Consider the following 13,387-nt stretch of genomic DNA (forward strand, 5'->3'; position numbering starts at 1 on the left):
CAAAAAGGCAGGCTTCAGCTTCGCTCCAATTTCCTGTTAAAATTCTTATTTTCACAGGGCATCAAAGGGGAAATTCTGTAAATGGTGTCTAAATAGATAGGTGTCTATAATATAGGCGCCTATTACAGAATCACACCTAACTTAAAACTTAGGCGCCAGGGTTTTAAAGGCCTACATTATAGGCACCTAAGTCCAACGCACTAATATTTCTAGATCGTTTTTTGATACCATATTCTCCAGCCAGGACACTTAGATCAACGGAACAGCATTTGCTGACTATCCCTTCTCTAAAAATAATAGGTACCAGAAGAGCTACAATTTTTTCATTCATAGCACCCCAGCTTTGGAACAATTTACCAATCTATCTACATGGAGAAACCTCATTAGAAAAATTCAAAAGCACATTAAAATGCTACCTGTACAAAGACGCATAGGATAATTCATCTATCATTATTCCCAGGCTCAAATACCTAATTTTAACTAGACCTTATGTATAGGTCACAACTCCCCTATCCTCTTTTTAGGCTTAGCCATATTTTTAAAACATTCTTCATTACCCACCCGATGTTGTTTTTCCTTAAATGTACTTTTACTTTACTTAAAGATTGTAGTTCACCCCTCTTCCTTTTTGTATCTCTAATTACTTGTGTACATACATTGTATGTTTATGTGTACAAATTGTTTTATTTTGTCTCCCAATTTTAAATTGTCATACGCACTGAAGTATTTGATACTCATGTACAACAAACTTTTAATACACTTGAAACTTTGGAAAATCGTGCCTTTTTCTCCAGTGAAAGACTAGAGTAATTTGTGGAGAACTTTTATTTGCAGCTAAACCATTCCTGCAGAAATCCATTGAAAACTGTCCTATAAACTAACAGCTTGGGTAGGCTATAACCTATGCCTCCTGATGATTCACTAATTAGTTTTGTTATATTGTTTAATTATTTAAATTGCTTGTTATTCTCCTTAGGGCTCTTGGAATGTAAAGGTGAACAAACCAATGTCAGAAAAAACAAATGATTGCAAGAAAAAAACTTTCTATGACCTACCCACAGTAAAATTACTTAAATTGACAAACATGCAGACAGAGGTATAACAGGCACAATTAAACTAAAAAGCAGATAATTACTTACAAGAAAACATTCTGAAACTCCATATAACTGTTTGACACCAGATAAGCACCTAACCGAAAACAGCCAGCATATGCAAAATACATAATTGCTTGAGAAAGACCAAATGTTATTCCATATATGTGTGCCTTCTTCACAGAATTCCTGAAGAAAGAAAGAGAGCATTTTTGGACACTGTGGTAGATAACTGAAGCATATAATCAAGAATTCCAAGGGATCAGGCAGCACTGGCATAAATTTACATGCAAAACATGTGTTTTCAAGCACATACAGCAAAAAAAGTTACCTGTAGCAAGTGTTCTCCAAGGACAGCAGGCATATATTCTCACATGTTGGTTGGTGACATGATGCATGGAACCCAGTATGGACACTGCCAGAGTGCACTGTCATTTTAAATCTTTGAGACAGTGCCCCCACCATGCATGTGTGGGTACTTTCCAGCCCGATGCTCAAACGTGGAACCAACAGTACAGAAGCCAACTCAAAGGAAGGAGGGAGAGATGTGAGAATATATGCCTGCTGCCCTTAGAGAACACCTGCTACAGGTAAGTTAGTTTTGCTTTCTTCAAGGACAAGCAGACATAATATTCTTACATGTGGGACTCTCTAGTTGGTAATCAACTGAAAAGTGAGCCTGGTGGGAAAAAAAGGGATGGAGGGTAGAGTTGGCATACACATGGTAAAAAGATTTTGAAGGACCATTTGCTGAAACAGGCTATCTCACCTGGAATTTTGCTCTAGACTGTAGTGAGCAGTCAAGGTGTGGATGGAAGACTAAGTTGTTGCCTAGCAAATTTTTTCAGTAGAAACAGAATGAAAATGGACTGAAGCAGCCATGACTCTTACATTGTGAGCAGTCACAGAGGGTCAGCCCAGCCTAAGCAAATGTGTAAGAGATACAGTCATCCAGCCAAATGGAGGTAGTATGTTTGATGATGGGAACCCCCAATCTGTAAGGGTCGAGGGATATAAAAAGGGAGGATTTTCTGAGGTTTAGTATGATCTAGATCAGTGGTTCCCAAACCTGTCCTGGAGGACCCCCAGGCCATTCAGATTTTCAGGCTAGCCCTAATGAATAAGCATTAGAGAGATTTGCATATAATGGAAGTGACAGGAATGCAGATCTGCTCCATGCATATTCATTAGGGTTATCTTGAAAACCCAACTGGCCTGGGGGTCCTTCAGGACAGGTTTGGGAACCACTGATCTAGATAATATGCTAAAGCACATATGCAGTCCAGCCTCACTAGGATGAGTACAGGAAGTACAACAGACTGGTTGAAGTAGAATTCCAACACTACCTTAGAAGAGGACTTTAGTGTGAGTTTGGAGAACAACTCTGTCATGATGACAAGTTTTGTCATATTATGTTTTTTCCATGCTTTGTTGACTGTTTTGCCATCTCTCAGACAATGTTTACCATGCTTTTATTTATTTAAGTATTCATATACCACTTATAGTCTAAGTGGTTTACATTCAGGTACTCAAGCATTTTCCCTATCTGTCCCAGTGGGCTCATACTCTACAAAACGTACCTGGGGCAAGGGGGATTAAGTGACTTGCCCAGGGTCACAAAGAACAGCGTGGGATTTGAACCCACAACCTCTGGGTGCTAAGGGCGTGGCTCTAACCACTGTGCCACACACTATATCTAAGAGTATGGCACAGTGGTTAGACCTGCAGCCTTGGCACTCTGAGGCTGTGGGTTCAAAGTCCATGCTGCTCCTTGTGACCCTGGATGGGTTACCTGATCCCCCATTGTCCCAAGTGCATTACATAGATTGTGATCCTGCTAGGACAGACAGGGAAAATGCTTGAGTACCTGAACAAATTCATGTAAACTGTTCCACACTCCCCTGGGAGAGCAGTATAGAAAAATAAATAAATATTAATTTTGTACCTCCACCTCGATCTGCTTGTTCAGACTGGGTGTTAAACATTAAAAATTACTACTAATATTGATTCTACCACACATCAAGGTTATATTTTAAAAACTTACTTTATTTTTGATTGTCAATAGTAGAAAATTTCATTAAAAAACACCTGAGTAACACACTTAAGAGAGTATTTACAGTTATTTATCAAGTGGGCAAGATTGAAATTAACACAGTTACATCCTTGTCCATACTCTAGTAACCTCATGCTTAGACTACTGCAATCTACTTCTAGAACAGGTCTCCCACTGAACCGTTTCTTCCCACTGCAATCTGTAGAAAAGTTAAGATGAATGACTTATCTTCTGCCAACCTCGTTACACTCACATCACCCCTCTCTCTCAAATCACTTCACTGGCTCCATATCCACTTTTGCATACAGTTCAAATTCCTATTGCTAACCTACAAGTGTGTTTGTTCCGCAGCCCTTCAGTATCTCTCCTCTCTTCTCTCTCCTTATACACCTCCAAGAGAACTCAGATGCTCAGACAAATTGCTTTTATCTGTACCCTCATCCTCCCAATTCCAGACTTTGTTCTTTATAGCTTGCTGCTTCATATGCCTGGAATAAACTGAGTCCATCCGCCATGCTTCTTCCCTTATTCAAAAGTCAGCTGAAAACCCACCTTTTTGACACTCTTCAACTCATAACCCTATTCCCCTCTGCTCACCACCTTAGCCGGCAGTTTAACCATCCCCTCTAACTGTAACCCCTACCCTGGCATCCTGTTTGGCTGTCTTGATTGTTTCGATTGTAACTCACTTGAGCAGGGACTGTCTCCTTTGTGACGCTTTACAGCGCTGCGTACGTCTGGTAATGCTCTAGAAATAATTAATAGTAGTAGAAGAGCATTTCAGCCAATTGTTTGAGGGCCTCAATTGAGGACTTTGGGGGCCATGCGTTGGAGACCACTGGTCTATGTTATCAGTAAAACAAATCACACAAATGAAAAAACCCACAGCCAAAGAAACATTTCTGTTTTCCCACGCTCCCAACTTCTCTATGATTTCTACTTGCAGACAAAAGCCATTTCCTGCTTTGTGGCTGATATATACCACATGGGAACTGGGAACTGGAAGCAGGAACTCCATCAAGTAATGTTGTTTAACAGGAGAGAAAGGCTGACCTGAACCCATCCACTTTTACTTCAGACCCATTCAGAAGCTGTGTAATTTTTCTGTAGCTGGCACGGATACCCAAGAACCACCAGTTGTAGAAATCCAGAGCTAACCCTGTAGCTGGCACAGATACCCAAGAACCACCAGTTGTAGAAATCCAGAGATAGCCCTGATCCCCTAAGGCACAGCTGAAAGCAGCTCAAAATGCCACCTCTGACACAAGCATCATGTTCATGCTCCGTTCTGCACATGCTTAGTTCAAGCATGAAACAGAACATGCATATGGTGCCTATGTCAGTGGCGGTGCTTTGAGTCACTGACAGCCATGCTTTAGGGCATTAGGGCCAGCTGTGAATTTTTTAGGCAATTTCTTTTTGGTATATAATCTTTTTATTAGGCAACAACAGAAAGTATACATTAGGCCACAGAGAACAGGAATAGGATGACCCAACAAAAGGCACAATGCAGCAAAGGCAAATCCAAAATACACACAGCAAACATTAATGAACAAGGTGTAGCAGCAAAGATCAAAATGTGCCCAACACAAGTTTTCAATAACCTAGGAAAACCCATTCTCAAAGACCAACCCCCCTGTCAAACAAATGAAAGGACAGACCCAAACCCCAGGGTAGCCAAGAATCCAAGAAATAGAAGAAAAGAGAAATAGAAAGAAGAGAGAGACAAAAAAAAAAATAATAATAAAAGATAAAGAGTTCGTGCATGATCCCATATATTGCCCCAACAGAATATAGCCCTCAGCAATCACCAAGACCCCCAGGGAATAAAGAATTAAGCAAGAGGCTTCTCGCCTTATGAGAGAGATAATTCCAATAAATCTCCCAAGTATCTTGAAAGTGACCCCAATTGCCCACCTCCCGCGCCCCCACTGCTCGACGTTCCAATAGCGCAAGCTCATAGAGAAACAACTTCCAGGTAGCCAGGGAGAAAGCCGCCCATGCTCTCCAATAGACCAAAAAGCACAGTTACGTACTGCAATAGTTGTTATCCAGGAACAGCAGGCAGCTATTCTCAACATATGGGTTAAATCATCCACGGAGCCCGGATGCGGACAGCCTCGCAAGCAGACTTGCTTGTAGAAACTCAGAAGTTTCGAGTTTGCCGCACCACGCATGCGCGAGTGCCTTCCTGCCCAGCACAGGGCACGTCTCCTCAGTTCAAATAGCTAGCAAAGAAGCCAACCAGGGGAGGTGGGTGGGTTGTGAGAATAGCTGCCTGCTGTCCCTGGATAACAACTGTTACGGTAAGTAACTGTGCTTTATCCCAGGACAAGCAGGCAGCCTATTCTCAACATATGGGTGACTTCCAAGCTAACCAGAATGGGATGGTGGGAGTGTTGGCAACTTAGGAGAATAAATTTTGTAATACTTGCTGGCCGAAATGGCCATCCCGTCTGGAGAAAACATCCAGACAATAATAAGAGGTGAAAGTATGAACCGAGGACCAGGTGGCAGCTTTGCAAATTTCCTCAATAGGAATGGATCTGAGGAATGATACTGAAGCCACCATGGCTCTGACTTTGTGGGCTGTAGATGCAGTGAAGCCTGGGCATAACAGAAAGAGATACAAGCAGCCATCCAGTTGGAGATGGTACGCTTAGAAATTGGATGTCCCAACTTGTTTGGATTGAAGGAGACAAAAAGTTGAGGAGCAGATCTGTGTGGTTTGGTGCGTTATAAGTAGAAGGTCAAAGCACGTTTACAGTCCAGAGTAAGAAGAGCTGATTCTCCAGGATGAGAATGAGGCCTTGGAAAAAACATTGGAAGTACAATGGATTGATTGAGATGAAATTCTGAAACCACTTTAGGTAAGAATTTTGGATAAGTAAGGAGGACCACCTTGTTATGATGGAAAACTGTGAAAGGTGGATCAGCAATTAAAGCTTGTAGCTCACTGACTCTTCGAGCAGATGTGAGGGCAATGAGAAACACCACTTTCCAAGTGAGATATTTGAGATGAGCCGTAGACATTGGTTCAAATAGAGGCTTCATCAACTGAGCAAGAACAACATTGAGATCCCAAACCACTGGAGGCGGTTTGAGAGGAAGTTTGACATTGAAAAGTCCTTTCATAAATTTGAAACCACAGGATGAGCAGAAAGGGGTTTCCCTTCAATAGACTGATGGAAAGCAGCAATTGCACTGAGATGGACTCTGATAGATGTTGACTTAATGCCAGAGGTAGATAAGTGCAAAAGATAATCCAAAACAGAAGACAAGGAGGAAACTTGGGGCTCCTTGTCATGAGACGTGCACCTGAAGAGGAGTTATGTTGAAAGGTACCAAGCTGTCGGGTGTAGAGACTGCAGGTTGGGATTAAGTAGAGACCCTTGACTCTGTGTAAGCAGAGATGGAAAAACTGGTAGAAGGTATGACTCCCTGTTGCTGAGTTGAAGTAGAAGGGAGTACCAAGGCTGTCTCGGGCACCGAGGAACTATCAGAATCATGGTGGCATGATCGTTCTTTAGCTTGACAAGAGTCTTGAGAATGAGAGGGAATGGAGGGAATGTATACAGGAAGAGCTTTGTCCATTCCAATAGAAAAGCATGTCTCGAGGCGATGAGGAGAGTATATCCTGGAGCAGAAATGAGGCAGTTTGTGATTGTGGGGATATGCAAAGAGATCTATCTGAGGAGTTTCCCACTAAGAAAAAATATGATGAAGAGGTGAAGAATTAAGTGTCCATTCGTGAGGCTGCAGGAGACGACTCAATTTATCCGCCAAACAGTTTTTTGCCCCTTGGATGTAGATAGTTTTGAGGAAGGTGCGGTGGAGGATTGCCCAGTCCCAAACCTTCAGAGCTTCTTGACAAAGAGAGAAAGATCCTGTTCCTTCCTGTTTGTTGACATAATACATAGCGACTTGGATGTTTGTCCGAATGAGGACTACTTAGTCGTGAAGATGTTGAAAAGCTTTGAGAGCATTGAAGATCGCTCTGAGTTCCAACAGATTGATATGACACTGACAATCCATGCAGGACCAATGACCTTGCGTACGTAGAACGTCGATGTGAGCCCCCCAAGCGTAGGTTGAGGAATCTGTCATGAGGAAGTGGCTGAAACAGTAAACTTCTGGAGAGATTGGAAGAGAACATCCACCAGTGGAGAGACTGCTTCAATGAAGGAGTGACTGTAATGTGTCGAGAGAGTGGTTCGCAAGCCTGCGTCCACTGAGATGCCAGGGTCCACTGAGGAATTCTGAGGTGTAGTCAGGCAAAAGGAATCACGTGAACAACCGAGGCCATGTGACCGAGTAGTACCATCATGTGTCTCGCTGAAAGTGAAGGAAGGGAAGACACCTTGTGACACAAATGAAGAAGAGCATCCAGACACTGTTTAGGAAGGAATGATCTGAGTTGGATAGTATCCAGAATAGCTCCAATGAACTGTAGATTCTGAGAGGGCTGAAGATGGGATTTGGGGAAGTTGATTTCGAATCCCAAACTTTGTAGAAACCACGTAGTCGTCGCTACAATAACCCCCTGAGATGAAGAATCTTTGATGAGCCAGTCATCTAGGTATGGGATCACCTGAAGACCATGGTTTCTTAGAGCTGCTGCTGCTACCACCACCAGGCACTTGGTGAACACTCTTGGAAATGATGCAAGGCCGAAGGGTAGCACTCTGTATTGAAAATGCAGATTCCCCACCCGAAATCTGAAGTACTGACAGGAGGCTGGATGAATGGGAATGTGAGTGTAAGCCTCCTTGAGATCTAGGGAGCATAACTAATCGTTCTGATCTAGAAGGGGATAAAGGGATGCCAGGGACAACATGCAAAATTTTTCTTTGACCAAAAATTTGTTGAGAGTCCTGAGATCTAGTATGGGTCATAGATCGCTCGTCTTCTTCGGAACTAAGAAGTAACGGGAGTAAAACCCCCTTGGCTCTTCTGTTCCAAGGGAGCTTCCTCGATGGCACAGAGATGAAGCAGAGCTTGAGCTTCCTGAAGAAGAAGGGCGGTCTGGGATGGATTGGAAGGATACTCTCTTGACCCCCGGGCAAACTTCAAAACCCCCGTACCCCTGAAAATAAGCTCTGCACAAAGCAAAAAATAAATCAGGGAAAAAAAACCCTGGCGGCCCCATGGGACCCCCCCTGCCTGAGCAGGGGACCCAGCAGAAACCTGCCCTTGTTTTTTCAAGACAGGGGGAAGGTCACCTGAGATGGCAGAGCAAATGGAGGGTCTGCTAGACAAAATTGGCAAAGTTCCTGCCAAAAATAACCCCTCCAGTGCCTGTAGCGGCTGGGAAGCCTAAACTGTCCCAGCCGTTAATTCAGGCAAGCTGGCATCAGCTGATAGGGAATCCCCAGCCGCTTCGGCAGTAAGGGAATCCTTTTTTACCCTTACTGTCGGCAGCTGAGAAAATCCCTTTGTGGGCGGCGGTTAATGGTCAGTGCAGTGATTACAGAGATGGGGATCCAGACCCATATCCTACTCTACCTAGTATACTTGGGGTAGAACACTTGAACCCTCAATAACACACTCAAAACCTAATGAACTTACCTATAGGTGATATCTGCAGGCAACAGAGCTATTGTTGTGGTGTAAAGATTAGAGAAACTGGGCCTCTTCTCCCTCGAACAGAGGAGATTGAGAGGGGGCATGATCGAAACATTCAAGGTACTGAAGGGGATAGACTTAGTAGATAAGGACAGGTTGTTCACCCTCTTCAAGGCAGGGAGAACGAGAGGGCACTCTCTAAAGTTGAAAGGGGATAGATTCCGTACAAACTTAAGGAAGTTCTTCTTCACCCAGAGAGTGGTAGAAAACTGGAACGCTCTTCCGGAGTCTGTCATAGGGAAGCCACTCTCCAGGGATTCAAGACAAAGTTAGACTAGTTCCTGATGAACAGGGACGTACGCTGATAGGGCTAGTTTCAGTTAGGGCGCTGGTCTTTGACCAGAGGGCCGCTGTGTGAGCGGACTGCTGGGCATGATGGACAACTGGTCTGATCCAGCAGTGGCAATTCTTATGTTCTTATGTGTATAGTTGAGTACAGTAGGTTTTGGGTGAGTTTGGAGTTATGGTGAGATGTGTACCTGGGACATTTTATATGGTTCACTGAAATGCTTCCTAAGGTGCCCCACTGCTCTGCTGGGATGTCTGTATGGCTAGTCTACTAAAATTGTTGGCCCCTCCAACATCCCAATGACTTGTTTTGTGCATTTTTCTTTTGAACTTTGGGGTTTGTTTTTTTTAATAGTTCAAAAAAGGATAGATGCACTGAGCTGAAACACATCTAAGAGCTGGTCATTTTCAAAATTAAAAGATAGACATTTTTCTGTTTTGAAAATGGTCATATTCACTAATGGATTTTTGGATATTTTGCATAAAATGTCCAAACTCGGATTTAGATGTTACATCAAAAATAACTCAATATACCTTCTTGTGCTCAGACCCACATGCACATGTGACTCTCAACAGTTCAGCATTTTGTTATTTGTTCCAGCACACCTTGTCCTCATTTCTGTCTTTTAAAGTTTTACCCATGTGTTTTACAGAATCCAGAAAAAAATGTTGTGGGATTTATATGCTTGTGAAGAAAAAAGCCAGAAATCCCTACTAATATTGACTGCAGATGAAAAAAACTATCATTTAACGCCTTCTGAGACCTGGTGTTGTTTAAATATTTTTTATTAAATTTCAACAAAGTGCAAGAAACATAATACAGATAGGTACACCAAATTCTCTTACATGTGCACAAACCATTCCCCACCCACCCCCGGCATATAAAAGAATAGAATCCAGTAACATCGCATGAAGCTCATGATCATCTTCACAAATTAAGTAATCTACTTCGAGCATGAGGAGTAAGGTCCATCCAGATTGGTTCCCAAGTCTGACAAAAACGTCGACCCGGACCGCGGTCTAGATCTCCAACCAGTCTCCTCTCCAAAGAAGCATGTACAATCATCAAGGATCTCCATTGATTATAAGAAGGCGGGTCTTGTGACAACCAGTTAGTCAATATAGCTTTCTTGACTCGTGTCACAAAGGCTGTAATCCCTTTAGGTTTTGGCGTTACTATGTTGTAATATCCGAATAGTGCTCTTGGTGCAGGAAACCAATGCCTGCCCCAGATAGATGTAGTATATTGTCCAAGTCTATGCCAAAACTGCAAAATGCGGGGCCAGGTCCAGAGCATATGACCCAATGATGTATGGGCCTGAGCACATTTTGGACAATTATGCCATGCCTTGATGTGATTCCCATCCGGAAAGCTCGTTCAGGGGAAATATAGAGACGAAGAACTATCTTCAATTGTAATTCCCAATAAAGGATATTGGCAGACACCCTCTGGATGTTATTTAGTACTCATTGCATTTGTTGGGTTGTCAATGAGCAATCCAGATCCTCCGCACAGGATGCCACCAAAATATCCAAATTCGGCCCCGGTTGACAATCCCAGAGGCTCAGTAGGTGAAATCGAAGGGGTATCCTTTGTTGAGCGGAGAGACTAAAAAGTTCAGAAAGTGCTGCACGGTTGTCCTCTGGTTAAATGTCCAGCTGGTAAAGAGTGGATATAATGATGAAGCTGATAATAGGCAAAAGTATCTGTAGCAGGTAAGTCAAACGTAAGACTTAAAGTGGCAAAGGAGGCTAGTCGACCATCATCCAAGAACATTTGAAACAAATATCGTAGACCTTTCGCTGCCCATCTCTGAAAGGATATATTTTGCAATTGCCCTGAATGGGCAGAAACAATGAGATCCCAGAAAATAGCTTGGCATTTTTACAAATCCATCGCCAAGTCCACCGAGCAGGGGCAAAAATAGGATATTGAGCCACTACTGGGCGGAGTGTCGGTTCAGAGACATGCAACAAATAACTAATATGATAAGGAGCTAACAAGGAGAGTTCCAGGGACATGGCTGTAAAATGTGAGGTGCCTCTAAACCAGTGGTCTCAAACATGCGGCCCGTGGGCCGCATGTGGCTGTAAAGCGGCGGCAGCTCCTTGCGCATTTCTCTTCCCCCTTCCCTTGTGGAGCAGCAGCGTGTCTGGCCGGCTCAAGTCGATCGATCCGTACAAAGCCGCGGGTGGTGGCTCCTTGCGCTATCCACTCCTGCATCGGAAGCCTCTCTGATGTCACAACATCAGAGAGGCTTCTGACGCAGGCGCGGATCTCGTGAGAAGCCGCCACCCCGCGGCTTTGAACGGAACGATCGATTGGGAGCCGGCCAGACACGCTGCTGCTACACAAGGAAGGGAACCGAAGGGGAGGGGAAAGAGAAATGCTCTGCTGCATATGGAAAGGAGGACCCTAGGGAAATGCTGCTGCTGCTGCACAGGGAAAGGGAGAGGGAGGGAAGGGGGAAGAGAAATGCCTCTCCTGCACAGGAAAGGGGGGGAGGGAAATGCTGCTTCTGCTGCTGCATAGGGAGAAGGAGGGAAGGGGAAGAGAAATGCCTCTCCTGCACAGGAAAGGGGGAAGGGAAATGCTGCTTTTGTTGCTGCTGCTGCACCCAATTGGGGAAAGAGGGGGAAGGAAGGAGAAGGAAGACAAAGGAGAGGAGAGGAACAAGAGATGCCAAGTTCATGGGAGGGAGGGAAGTAAAGGAGATATCAGACCATAGAGGGGGAGGGAGAGATGCCAGGGCAAGGGGGGGGAGGGAAGGAGACAGATGCAAGACCAGGGAAAAGGAAAGAAGGAGGGAGAGAGAAAAGGAAGGAAAGAGATGTCAGACCATGGAAATAGGGATGGAAGAAGAGAGAGATAGAAGGAAAGGTAAGACATGGAAACATAGATTTTGAAAAGAAAGCAGAAAAATTGAATATTAAGTTAATGCCAAAGATGGATGCAAGGCAGAAAGTGAAGACGGAGAGAAAAACAGTCATAGGACAAGAAGGCCCTGGAAACATAGTTAAAAGCACAGAAAAATAAAGTCACCAGCCAACAAAGGTAGGGAAAATGATTTTATTTTCAATATAGTGATTGAAATGTGTCAGTTTTGAGAAAGAAAAGATATTAAACTTTAAATGTGAGGGTTGCAGAAAAAATAGAGTACTTGGAGGGCTGCAGAAAAAATAGTTAATTTCTTATTAAAGAAATGACAATTTTGCATAAGATAAAACTATTTATAGTTTATATATCTTTCCTTTTAACTGTTAAAGGAAAGTTTTATAAACTATAAAGAGTTTTACCTCATGCAAAATTGTCATTTCTTTAATAAGATATTAACTATTTTTTTCTGCGGCCCTCAAAGTACCTACAAATCCAAAATGTGGCCCTGCAAAGGGTTTGAGTTTGAGACCACTGCTCTAAACCAATCATTAATATGTCTCATCTGGCATGCCAGGGCATACCAGCTGAGTCCTGGTGTTAAAGCCCTGGTGTTGTGCTCAGCCTTTTGATCTGCACTTCTTTGTATCTGTGCTAAATAGCTAATAGTCTCATTACTTTGGGATTTATAAATGTGTTGTGGTCTATTTGAGGTTTTCTGCAGGATCTGCTTGTGCACAAAACCAATTTTTACACAGGCTGCTCACAAAATTGTACGATAAAGCTGAGCTAAACAGTGCACAAAGCCTAGAGCACTTTGCAGTATGCAGTACAGATGTATCTGAGCATAATTTTCTGAAAATAAATTGGTTTCTATACAAAGAATCTGGTAACAACCATTTATTTTCTAGCTGTTGCTATGACATTGGATAGGTGGTGCTCATTGTACCTAAATTCTGATATAAATAAAGATACTTCTGTTATGACATGTCTCCAGGTTTAGAACTTTGCTGGGATTTCCATCTTGACCTGTCCTTCTGATGTCTGAAATACAAATCTCACAGTGCAATGCAAAAATAATAATAAAATCCCAAAGCAAATTTAAAAAATAACAAAAGAATTGAACTGGCTTATCCAGTCCCTGGTGGCCTGAAACCATCTGATAACATTTATTTTCTGTAAATGTTATTAAATAAGAACTTTAGAAGGATTTCCTAAATTGAAGTGCTTGCATATGTGAGGAGTTGAGGGGCTATTTATATATGAGTTTATTGTTTATGTGTCATGACCTGTGTCTGTGGTTGACCTGAGTATATATTGTGCTTCTTCAAGGGGCCACTTGCATAACACAGGAAATGATTTCCGTGAGTCCAAACTCAGCTATCAACATTGGAAATGCAAACAAACAGTAAAACTGTTTCTCAAAAAACAATGCTGATGAGGATGACAGATATT

The 13,387-nt window shown here is 42.9% G+C and overlaps 1 protein-coding gene across 1 annotated transcript in view; it reads right to left on the bottom strand.

Annotated features, from left to right (window-relative positions):
• Window positions 1-13,387, bottom strand: part of ABCB1 (ATP binding cassette subfamily B member 1) — a 356,266-nt gene that overhangs the window by 52,352 nt on the left and 290,527 nt on the right. Inside the window, exon 23 of the mRNA XM_033931220.1 lies at window positions 1,140-1,280. Within this exon, the coding sequence (XP_033787111.1) occupies window positions 1,140-1,280 (141 nt within the window). The remainder of the gene's footprint in view (window positions 1-1,139; window positions 1,281-13,387) is intronic.

Source organism: Geotrypetes seraphini, chromosome 2 (genome assembly GCF_902459505.1).
Source record: "Geotrypetes seraphini chromosome 2, aGeoSer1.1, whole genome shotgun sequence".
Classification (NCBI taxonomy): Eukaryota; Metazoa; Chordata; class Amphibia; order Gymnophiona; family Dermophiidae; genus Geotrypetes; species Geotrypetes seraphini.